This window comes from Limulus polyphemus, unplaced genomic scaffold, assembly GCF_000517525.1.
Source record: "Limulus polyphemus unplaced genomic scaffold, Limulus_polyphemus-2.1.2 Scaffold463, whole genome shotgun sequence".
Lineage (NCBI taxonomy): Eukaryota > Metazoa > Arthropoda > Merostomata > Xiphosura > Limulidae > Limulus > Limulus polyphemus.
The window spans coordinates 394257-406437 of NW_013666073.1; the positions used below are offsets into that span (position 1 = coordinate 394257).

A 12181-nucleotide genomic window follows, 5' to 3' on the forward strand; every position below is an offset into this window, starting at 1 on the left:
CAGGTAATCTGATGTGGGATAATACCAACTGATGGTTAAGACTGACAGTATTGTTAACAGACCTCTCTTTGAGGAGAGATTTCTACAGGTAAAAGAGGTCCTCTGGAAGCTTTTGGTTGGAAGATAACGGTTTTCCGAGGCTCTGAACTCTTTTTTGCTATCCCTTCGATTGTTAAAAAGTTGTTATGGTTTCTAATGCTTTTATTTTTTGTTTTTTATGTTAACTTACCCTTGTTTGCATTATTTTACTTGTTAATCATTTAAAGCTTGGATTCTGGAGTATTTTGAGCTTATGTATGTCGTTTATTCGAATTCGTTTATGTAATTTTCACCAAATTTTATCTTTTGTTTGATTATGTTCATTTTGACTCTGTGACATTTTCACCTGATTCTGATTTATTTTTGCTGATTTTAATCCAATGTTTCGAGTTTTTGTTTATTATTTTGGGTTTCATTCAGTCTTAAGCTTAGGTTATACAATATTTTATTCACCAAGTTTTTATCTTGAATGGTAATATTTTTATTTGTTTGTTTGTCCTTTGGAGTCTTTTTTTTATTGTTTATCAAAGTATTCCTTTGTTTGTTTATGTAAGTGTTATAGCATCCTGTATATTTAATCTGAAGAAATGAATTCATGATAATTAGAGTTGATATGGTTAGACTTCTAAATTTTCAATTTGGCAGTAAAATTTACTTTTTAAATTTCATGCCACAAAATACTCTAAAATAAGAAAGACTGGTACAGACCATCACATGTAATCTTGTATAGAGAAAAAATAAGGTCATATCCACATACACGAAAGATTACAAGTTCATTATGAATTTCTAGAGACAAATCTCCCCAAAATTCACCACAGAACCTAACCTGAATGCTCAGGAAGCAAGGATTGCAAAGTCCTTTCATCATATTGATTTGTCAAATTTCACATCCATCAATTGAACTGTTGAAAACAATCATAAATTACCCAGGATTTTGTTAGCATTACATTAAGAAAGAGAACCCTGGGGAAATTATTGGATGGGGAAGATCCTGTGCCAAGGCCAGTGTCAAATGCCTCAATTGTATAATGATACTGGAACCAATAGTGTTGAATTATCTTATTACATTGGGTGCTTGGTGTTAAGATATAATAATAATAATGAACATGAATAAGATATTTAAATTATAATATGAAATAAATATATTAGATACACATAATTGATTAGCAAGTAAGTGGTTGATGGCAGCCAGTTGCATTGCTGTGATCGGTGTTCAGAAGTAGGGATGGCACAATTTAATCTAAGTTATCAACTGGCAATGTGCTGTGATGGGACTCCACTATTAGCGAATGTCTGCGCTTGGTTGGTGCTAAACTTCTATAGATTATTAATAATTTTTAATATTTAATCCTAATAACCTAGAACGTGTCGGGTTGTTTTTAGCTCTATTAACTAGTACTAACATAACATATGATTAGAGATTTATTATACTGTTACCAACGATGAAGTCATAGGCATAAGTACATGTACCATGTGCTTAGTTAAAGTACTTTAAAATAGCTGTGTAAGTTTAGTACATATTATCTTGCTTAATTCAAGTAGATGGCAAATTTGTTTTCTACTTATACAGTCTTGGCCAAAATGTTTGCATACTACTCTATATTGATGTTATTGTCTACATGCATGAAGTAGTTATTGAGTAAATGCCCGAGTAATAACAGAGAAGGTAGTGTATGATCGGACAAATATATACGAGCTGTGAGCTGTTTTTCTGGTCTGTATAAGTTGTTTTAAGCATTTGTTCGTCAAAACACACATATATACCTGATTTGTATAAAAGGGTGTGCTTTTGGTATATCATTTTTCGAAACAGATCAATGCTTTGTTCAGACACTTTCTCTGTACTTACAGTAGAGTCATGCCTCGTCACATGCCAGAACTTATAGGGCATCATATTGTTCAACTGTCCAAAGACATTGTGAGAACAGAGAGTACCCCAAGCGTACTGTATCCAGAATCCTGAAACATCATTAGACTACAGGAAATGTTGTTCCAGGAAAGTCTACTGGTAGATGCCAAAAAACTACTGCCTGAAATGATCGTGAATACAAAACTGACCAAACAAGGTTATTTTGCAAGAAGGGCTATCTGCAAATCGATACTGACCAGAATTCACCACCACCATCATGTTACTTTGGCAAGACAGTATACCAATCTACAGTTGGGGCACTGGTGACATGTCATTTTTTTCAAATGAGTCTTGTTTCCGGCTTGTTAAAGCTTATGGTAGGATTTGTGTTTTTTGTTTGCCTGGAGAACAGATGAGAAAAGTCTACCTTTCTCACTGGAAAAACACAGGAGGTGGGGCAGTACACGTTTGGACAGCTATTAATCACAGTGGAAAACTGCTCTTCATATCCTCCAGGGAAAAGTAAATGGGGCCACCTATAGGCATTACATGGAGACGATATTTCTACCACATGCTAGAGCAAGATTTGGCAATAACTTTGTGTTGAATGATGACAATGCCAGTGCCAACATTGCGCGTATTGTATAGGATTGTCTTGATCAGGAGGACATTAAATGATTGTCGTGACCAGAAAAGTCTATAGATTGTAATCCCATTGAGAAATGTTGGGCAGAACTGATCCAAACAATTGCTAACCCACAACCCTCAAACAGCTACTGAAGCTGAGTTGCAGCACGTTCTAGTGACAAGTTGGGATGAAATTATGGTTAGCACGCCACGTCGCTTTGTGGAGGTTATTAGAATACCGGCAGGACCAATCAAGTAATGAATATTTAATATGAACTGATATAAGGCTACATACGCTATTTATAATAATTTGATGTTATATTTTGTTATTATGTATGTTTTGGTAAGGTTTTGTTATAGGTGAAATGATGAATTACACATTTTTCAACAGGTGTCTGATAAAATTGTTTGCTGTTCTAATAAGTAATTCAGCATGTCCATAGAACCTGTCTCATTATGCAAGTTATATATGTAGATGTTAAATATACAAAGCATGTCTTAGTTCGACAGTGCTAAGTGTATTTGTATTCCATCTTAATGATAATGATCTTATTTATTATAAAATATGCAAACACTTTCGCCAAGACTGTAGGCTATACTGTATTTATTTATAAGCCTAGTGCAATTTCACTATGAATTGGCTATAGTTCTAGTATTTACAGTAGAGTTACTGAGTTGCATTACAAGTATAGCACAGTATTATCATTAACATTAAAGTTAGTTTCGTTTGGTTTTAGTATATGTTCAAGCATCAGTCTTACACAAAGACCATCTGTTGTTAAGATTAATTCCAATGTTGACCACCTGGAGCCTAGTTGTGTGTAAAATTAGGATAGATGAATCACTGGATATGGAATCAATGTCCAACACAACTCAGATCTACAAACACATACCCTTCGCCCAAACAAGAACCGTCGTTGAGTTTATATATGTTAGGTGTAAACTTTTCTGTGATAACAACTTTTTGGATGATCTGGTCGGGATCTAATTCAGGCCTTTTGAGCCCCAGAAAAAAAATGCTGTACCAACTGAGTTAAAGCTGACGCCCTCCCCCACACCCTTTTTAACAACTCAAAGAACCACATTATTACTTGAGCTTTCATAGGTGCTAGTTTAAACGTAAATTGTATTTTTAGGAATCAAACACTTATAATAAATATTACAGAGATCTTGTGGTTTTATTACTCAATAATACCAATACTGATATCATCCACCACGTAATAATTTATTTTGTCTATTCCATTTGTATTTTTCATAATGTTACAATATAAAGACATTATAAGTTTTAGTGACATTTCTTGTTGTTTAATATCGATGTTTTAGAGGGCACTATCCTCTAAACGTGCATCATTGTCGCAAATTTGTATTTGTACTGTTCTCTAAACCATATCTGAGTAAGATCATAGATGTGTAACTGTTCGTGCTAATCAGGATTTTAGCATAATTTTATACAATACAAAAGCTTGAAAATAATGGAAGATGAGATAAAATGTGCTGCAGAAAAACTAGTGTCTGCAATAGATATTCATATGAATCCCTATGTTAGTCAGAACGAAAGAGAAGAAGCGTACAAGGTAAGGCTGAATAGGCCCTTAATATTTTAATTTTTATTACTAAATGTATAACAATTTTTAAATCTTTTGAATTTTTACTATTTTTAGATACTTGTCAAGTACAGAAATTCGAAGTGTCGAGTTGAAACTTGAATTGTACTAATAGTATTAGTTCTACTATTAGTATTACCTGCTTAGCAATTAGTAGGTTTTTAAAGTTACAATGCCAATGGTAAGAGTACGGTACCGTCACTACTAGTACTACTAAGTCTTACTATTACTAATTTCGCAGATGGGATGGAAACACTTCTATTAAGTTCTAATACTGTATCATTGATACTGAAATTAGTATTAATGTACTATTAGTATTACAAATATGACTATTTTTGTGGATTATTATAAAAAAATTTCCCTAGAAAGACAAAACATTAACCTTACAGAATTACGTTTTTTAATAAAGGTTTTCAAATTGACTAAAAAAGTCAAAATAATTTAAGTTAAAGCATTGAACTTTGAAGAACAAGTTTATGAGGTAACAAATATACAGAGCTTAACCCTATACATGTGTAATAAAAAATATTAACTTAATACTTTTCTTGAATAGCATGGTTAGTTTATATTAAACTACTGAACACAATTTTAAGCATGCCAAAAATATAACTCAACAATGTATTCCAATAAACAGGAAGTTATGATATGAAAAAAGGTTTGTTGAAAGTGTAAACATTAACAGTAAAGATTTCTTTAAATATATTAAATGTAAACAAAATGTTAGGATGGGGGGTAGGACCTTTGAGGGATAATAAAGGAAAGTTTATATCTAATCAAAAACACCTTAGGTGTGAAAAAAAGGTGTGGCCAAAAAAGGATACAGCATGTGACTTAATGGAATGAAATCAAAATTGGCAGTCAAACTGATAGATAATATAGTAATGATAAGAATTTTACAGCAAGTATTCATTCATTAGTTAGCCAGGCTGCATTTTTTGTTTAACTTGGGACATGGTGGGTGGTAGAACAAAAAATGTGGCCTAGCTAACTAATGAATGAATATTTGCTGTAAAATTCTTATCAATGCTATAAGCATAGCTACCAGTTTGGCTGAAAATTTTGATTTTATTTCTTTAAAGTCACATGCTGAATCCTTATTTGGCTGCACCTTTTTTTCACACCTAAGGTGTTTTTGATTAGATATCATGACTTTTGTCAATATACACCAACAAACCACACCAAATAAGAAAGTGACCCTCGATAGTAACCAACATTATCCTTAGGATCACAACCCTGTTATTCAGAATAGACAATTATGGAACCAACCAGATTCTTTAAAATATATGGTGGTAGTTTTTCTTTTCTAAAACAGTGTTAATAGTTTCTATTATAGTAATGCCATGGAATTTAGATTAACAATTTCTTGTTATCACCCCCATACAATCGGTACAGCTGTATCAAGCATCATTATTTATGCTAATTGCTTAAGCTAATATCACATGATGCTAAATGCTCTTTAATTAGGAGAATTTTATAAAAATTAGTAAATTTGTGCTGAAAAGTTGGCAATGAATAATCAGTAATAACTGTCCATCTGTATGATTGTTTTGAAAACTTGAGCTAGGAACTGCTAATCTAGTTTGTTTGGCATAACCAATACTAATGTGTCTGCATGTCCTTTCACCTTATAGTTTTGATGCTCTAAATCAGCTGTCTTTAATTCGAATGACAAAAAAATTAAAAACAGTCCACTTTTAGTCTTTGGTAGAGCTGTAGTAAAAGTGTTAAACTAATAGTTATGTGACTTTTTGTGTAGGTATGTGCAAAAATTATCTTTAAATTTTAGCAGTTTTTATTGAACAACTTTGCACATGTGGCTTATATTTACACCAAATGAAATTTCTAATTGTAGGTTGTAAAGATTTATCGGAGTACAAAATTTGAAAAAAATTCATAAAAGTTAAGTATATTTATCTATCAAATAAAGTTTCCATACTTTTGGTGCGAAGAAAAAAAAAAGGAAGGAACTCAATCAAAGTTAGAGTTGTTATATCTCAGATATTACTTAATGGATTGCCTTGAAATTTGGTATGTGAAGTAAGAGTTCAGTAGAGCACATCCACTGAAAATATGTGATAGTTTGGGTTACCACAGTCCTGTTAATAACATACAGTGTGTCCTGCAGGTTGTTGTTTTATGGCTGCAAAACACACTGCTGTGTGTTTTGAATTGATGATTATAAGATGGCTGGGTTAGTAAATTCTGCTTTATCTTCAGTTTTTATTAATGAAGGTTTAAGCAATATTCCTCATCTTGAACAGTTGATAGATGGAAACAAGATGATCACATTAATTCTGAGCTTGTAAAGAAAAAATTGAGAAGTTTAAAGAAAGTTGAGGCTCCTGGGCAAGATAATATTTCCCCAAGGTTTTTGAAGGAGGTTAAGGATTGGATGTGTGAGCCAGTTGCTACAATTGTTTGTAAGCCCTTGAATAGTGGGCAGGTTACTCCTCTTTTCAAGGGAGGTGGTAAATATTGTTCTAGTAATTATTTGCCTATTACTCTTACATCGGTTCTGGGAAAAGTTTTGGAAGTTCTAATAAGATGCTTTGCAAAATCATTTAACAAAATTCAGAATTTTATGGGATAATTAATACAGTTTCATTAAGGGAAAATCTTGCCTTACAAATCTTTTCACATTCTTTGGAAAGGTTACTGCTTATGTAGATGAGGGTAATGGTGTAGATTTGGTATATCTGGATTTTCAGAAAGCATTTGACAAGGTGCCACATAAAAGGCTTGTAAAAAAATTATCTGTATAGGTGTGGGGATAAGTTAGCTAATTAGTTAGAAGAGTGGCTGGATGGAAGAAAGAAGAGAGTTGTTATAAATGGTGTTCAGTCAAACTGGAATACCCCTCGACGTGGATTCCTGTACGTGGTGAGGGGACCTCCCAGGGAAGGTTCTGTATTTTCAGTTACTTCCTCTGGGATCTAAACATCCATCCACGTGTTTGCCGTGCGTGGTGACCCGTGAAGGGGAGGAGAGGATCCTGGTGGTTGAGTGGTGTCTGGGGCTCTGCAACACACCACTTTGGCATTGAATTCCTGTAGACGGGTGGCCTTGTGGTGCCCCCTCCCCCAGGGTCATTCGGCTGGTCCACTCGGGCTAGGGTCAACTGAGTACCAGTGTTGGGCGTTCTCAACGGGTGTTGTGGACATCGTGTCTGATGCTGGTGTTTGGGTATAGTGCTCATGAAACCCTGGCGTTGCTGCAGTGTCCTTGTTTGACATTGTAGTGCGTCCCCTCGTAGGACTCCATGGCAGGTGGGGTCAGTGGGCCCTGAATCTTTCTCCTTAATTATGGATCCCCCAATCCAAATAAAAAAATGTTAAAACTCTGCAAATTGCTAAACGACCACACTTAGAAGACTTACCAGCAGTCTCCATCACAAAGTACACCTGTACCTGGCTTCCTGATCCTGCATTCACTGTTCGTTAAATCTTTAGGGCAAATGTCTCCCTTTTTTATTTAGAGGGGCTTGCTGGTTCTCCAAAGTCAGTTAAGAAGCTCCGTTCTGGAGACATCTTGGTTGAAACATCCACAGCTAAGCACAGTGAACTCCTCTTGAATTCAAGGGCCATTGGGGATATACCCATTGAGGTTACTCCCCACGCTTCCTTGAATTCATCACGAGGAGTTATTGTTGAGAGGGACTTGAAGTCTATCCCCAAGTCAGAGATCCTTGCTGGTCTCTCCAGCCAAGGAGTTTCAGCAGTTCGCAGGATCTCCACTCGTCACGATGGAATTATGGTGCCGACCTCAGTTCTGATTTTGACGTTTTCATCACCATGTCCACCTGCCGCTGTTAAGGCAGGTTACTTGAACTGTAAAGTATGGCCCTATATTCCCAACCTTCTTCAATGTTTTCAGTGCCAGTGGTTCGGTCACTCAAAGGCATCTTGTCGTGGTTCTATGATGTGTGCTCATTGTGGTGGCAAGGACCATGACGCCTACGAGTGCAAACTGGACTCTCACTGTGTTAATTGTAGTGGTTCTCACCCCTCTTACTTTAGGTCTTGCCCTAAGAGGGTGGAGGAGAAAGAGGTACAGAGTTTGAGGACTATTAATAATATCTCTTATCCTGAGGCTCGGAAGCTATTGTTCCCTACTACATCTGGGACATATGCCACTGCACTACGCTCCACTGCTACAGTGGGAGTGCAGACGGACCTTTCCGTGCCTCCATCTGAGTTTTTCATCCCATGTGAGAGGTCTTCTGCCCTCCATGGATAATAGAGTTGATAGGTCTACATCTACTCCAATCTCTGTCCCCACTATTCCTTCCAGTGACTGTCCTTGGGCACCAGCCTCTGGTGTCCGTGCGGGTCCTTCTTTGGCCCCTAAATGCAGGACGATCATTCGATCATGTCCTCAGTCATTGGATTCTCACTCTGATGACAGAGATCTGCCCTCTCGATCAAGGGCAGGATCCATGAAGGTCGATCGACCTCCATCTAGTAAAGAAAAATGGCGTGGTCATAAACCGAAGGGTTCTCCATGCTGTTCTCCTAAACCTACATAAAAATGGCCACTTTGATACAGTGGAACTGTCGAGGTTTTCACTCTAATCTCGATGACATTTAGGCCTTGATTTACAGGATACATTTCTGAAACCTACTGATACAGTCACTTAGTCAGTCTTTTACTGCCACTCAATTTGCTCCCCTTTACTTTTCACTCGCTTTTCTTGGATGGTCGACAGCGATCCACGGGGCAGTGATCATTTTCCTATCATTATGAGGGAGGTTGGCCATGGTCGATGCCATCCGACCCAAGTGCCACGGTGGAAGCTGGACCAGACTGACTGGCCATCTTTCACCTCTCTCTCTGAACTTGATCCTGCCTTCATCTGTCTTCCATCAATAGACGACTGTGGTTGCAGTATTGTCCAGGCGGCTGCTCATTTTATTCCTAAGACCTTGACACATTTTCCATGGTATCCTCATCCATGGTGGAGTCCTGCCTGCCAGGAGGCACGGAAGGCTCAAAATCAGGCCTGGGATACCTTCCGACAGTATCCCTCTCTTTCTAACCACATTGTTTATCAGCGGGCCATGCTCATGCTTGGCAGGTTCGACGTCAAAGCCAAAAGGAGTCTTGGATTAAGTTCACTACTAGCATCTCTTCTACCATCAGTTCCAAAACTGTATGGGACAGGATTCGGAAAGTCTCTGGGAGGTATGCTTCCCATCCCCTTTATATCTTGCTCTCCAAATGCCAGGAAGTTGCTGATGCTCTCGGCCAAAGCTTTTCTCATGCTTCCCCTGCCTTCTTGGCCATAAAGTCTCGGGCAGAGCGATCGCCTCTTTCCTTTCATGCCGATCGTCTCTATGATTATAATTGCCCCTTTACACTGGTGGAACTCAAACTTGCTCTTCATCTGTCTGGTTATTTTTCTTCTGGTTATTTTTAACCAGATTTGGCAGGAGCATATTTTTTCTGATGCTTGGCCCCAGGCTATTGTCCTCCCTTTCTCTAAATCTGGGAAGGATCCCAAGATTCCTTATAATTATCATCCCATTGCTTTGACTAGTTGTCTTTGTAAGGTTCTAGAGAGGATGGTTAATGCTCATCTTGTTTGGTTCCTGGAATCGAACGTGCTCCTCTCGCCCACCCAGTGTGGGTTCCGTCGACATCGCTCCACCATGGACCATCTGATTCGACTTGAAACGTCGATAAGGGAAGCCTTTCTCAAGAAAAAACTCCTTTTTTCTGTGTTCTTCGATCTCGAGAAGGCTTAGTACACTACGTGGAGGTATGGAATTTTGCAAGACCTCCACTCCTATGGGTTGCGTGGCCATTTACTCATTTTTATTCAAAACCTTTTACTGAACAGATGATTCCAAGTCTGTGTGTGTTCAACTCTTTCCCGCTCCTTTCCACAGGAACTTGGAGTCCCTCAGGGCTGTGTCTTGGGTGTCACACTTTTTAGTGTTAAAATTAATGCCATCACTAATAATCTTCCTCCAACTGTTGCAAATGGGCTTTATGTTGATGACTTCCACATTTCGTGTCAGTCGTCGACCATGAGGTTTATTGAGCGGCAGCTTCAGACTGCCCTCAATCGGTTGTTGACATGGACCACTGCAAACGGTTTTCAATTTTCTTTTCCCAAAACCGTTTGCATGCATTTTTGCCACCAACGGGGTCTCCACCCCGATCCCGAGCTCCATCTTGGCGATAGAGTGTGGTCCTTGAGGCAAAGTTCTTGGGGCTTATCTTTGACTGTTAGCTTAGCTTCATTCCACACATCAAGCAGCTACGTGTCAAATGTGCAATGGCTCTGAACATCCTCCATGTCCTCTCTTGCAGCTCTTGGGGAGCGGAATCAATGTTCTATGCTCAGGATCTATCGTGTCCTGATTCGATCCAAACTCGGCCCTAAAGATGCTGAACCCCATTCACCATCTGGGTCTGCTATTCCTCCATTTGGCCTTTGTATCCGGGCACTACTGGCTGAATTGGGTCTGGCATTGGATGTCATTGCTCTTCCCAATGATCAGCCCATTCCACCATGGCTTATAACCATCCCTTCCTGTGACTTTTCCTTGAGTCATCTGAGGAAGGCGGATACTCCCGATTGAAAGTACCATCTTCTTTTTGTTGAACATCTTTCGAGCCATTCTTCTCTTACTATTTACTTGGATGGTTCGAAATCGGGTGACTCTGTAGGTTCTGCCATGGTGTGCTGTGGCTCGGTAGTTGCTCACAGGATCCCCTCTACAGTTTCTGTGTTCACTGCCAAGTTGTATGCTATTTCTCTTGCCCTGGATCATGTAGAAGCTAGGCAGTACAGAAATTGTACTATTTACACTGATTATCTTAGCTCTCTACTGGCCCTGGAATCGACTGGCCCAATTTTCTCTATCTTCTGCTTCCATCCAGATTTTCTGGATACCTGGCCACGTCAGTATTCACAGGAATGAGCTCGCTGACACTGCAGCTAAGTCTGTCTGCTCTGGTGCCGTCACGGCCGTGCATGTCCCGTACATGGACTACGGTCCTGTCTTCAAGGCACAGCTTCATGCCACCAGTATGGTGAACAACATCATAACAAGCTTTTCCAGATCAAACCTTCTGTTGATATTTGGCCGTCTTGCTTCCATAATGATCAGAAGGAGGAAGTTGTCTTGGTAAGGCTACGCATTGGCCACAGTTTTTTAACCCATCGTTTTCTTTTATCTGGTATTGACCCACCAATGTGTAGCCATTGTGACACTCAAGTCACGATAGCCCACATTTTACTGTCGTGCCGTTGTTACAACCGTGAGTGGCAACACCATTTTAGTCACGCATTTATAAGTAAATATATAAATTAAATTAATAAATTCTCAATCTTTCTTTTCTCACAAGCAGTAATAGAACTTTTTTTTCCTATTTATAGCTTAAGTTAGAAAGCCAGATAAATAATAGTTGTAGTGTTAGGACATTCTGTTCTAGTGCCTGATAAATGTATTGTGTTCTAAAATTAGAGCTGAGTGATTAAATCGATTAGTGTCACATAAACAAATAAATTAATGTAGTGATTGCACTTATTACTGTTTTTGGCTATTGCAACAATCAATTAATCAAATTTATGATGAAATCCATTGTCACAAAAATAACAACTAATAAAAAATTAGGGTTTCCAATTATTTTGATTATTGTAATTATCCAAGTAATTTAAATATTGTTATTATGTTTGTTTGTAGTTAAACTCAAATTTTTATATTTGGATACCCGTGACCTGTTGTTTTTTATTTCAGAAAAAGTTAAGTTTTAGTGATTCATCGGGGGGTTCTTGATTTTTGAGGGTCTTTTGGTTTGAATCCCATTGCCATTAAGACTTCAAAACTTGCTCTCCCTGCCTTTGTTATAGCAAAGCTACAAAGACTATCTGCCACTGTTACTAATTTTGAATTGCTTACTAGAGGGAAGGCAACTGGGTAGTAGCACCCACTACCAACTTTTTCTTTTCCTTTTTGAACTACTGTCTAGAGAAGAGAAAAATGTCTGGTAGCACCTATCGACAAAATGTTTTTCTTTTCTTTTACTTTTGAACTATTGGGGGGGGGGAAGG

At 38.0% G+C, this 12181-nt stretch overlaps 1 protein-coding gene across 2 annotated transcripts in view; it reads left to right on the forward strand.

The window, feature by feature from the left end:
* The first annotated feature begins 3876 nt into the window (after positions 1-3876).
* LOC106458435 (exportin-5-like) overlaps positions 3877-12181 on the forward strand; it is a 137640-nt gene continuing 129335 nt past the window's right edge. For both annotated transcript variants that reach the window (XR_002610372.1, XM_013917949.2), the window contains exon 1: positions 3877-4089. Coding sequence is in view for 1 of the 2 variants with exons in the window: in XM_013917949.2 (XP_013773403.1) it covers positions 3988-4089 (102 nt within the window). In the remaining variant the exon portion in view is untranslated. The remainder of the gene's footprint in view (positions 4090-12181) is intronic.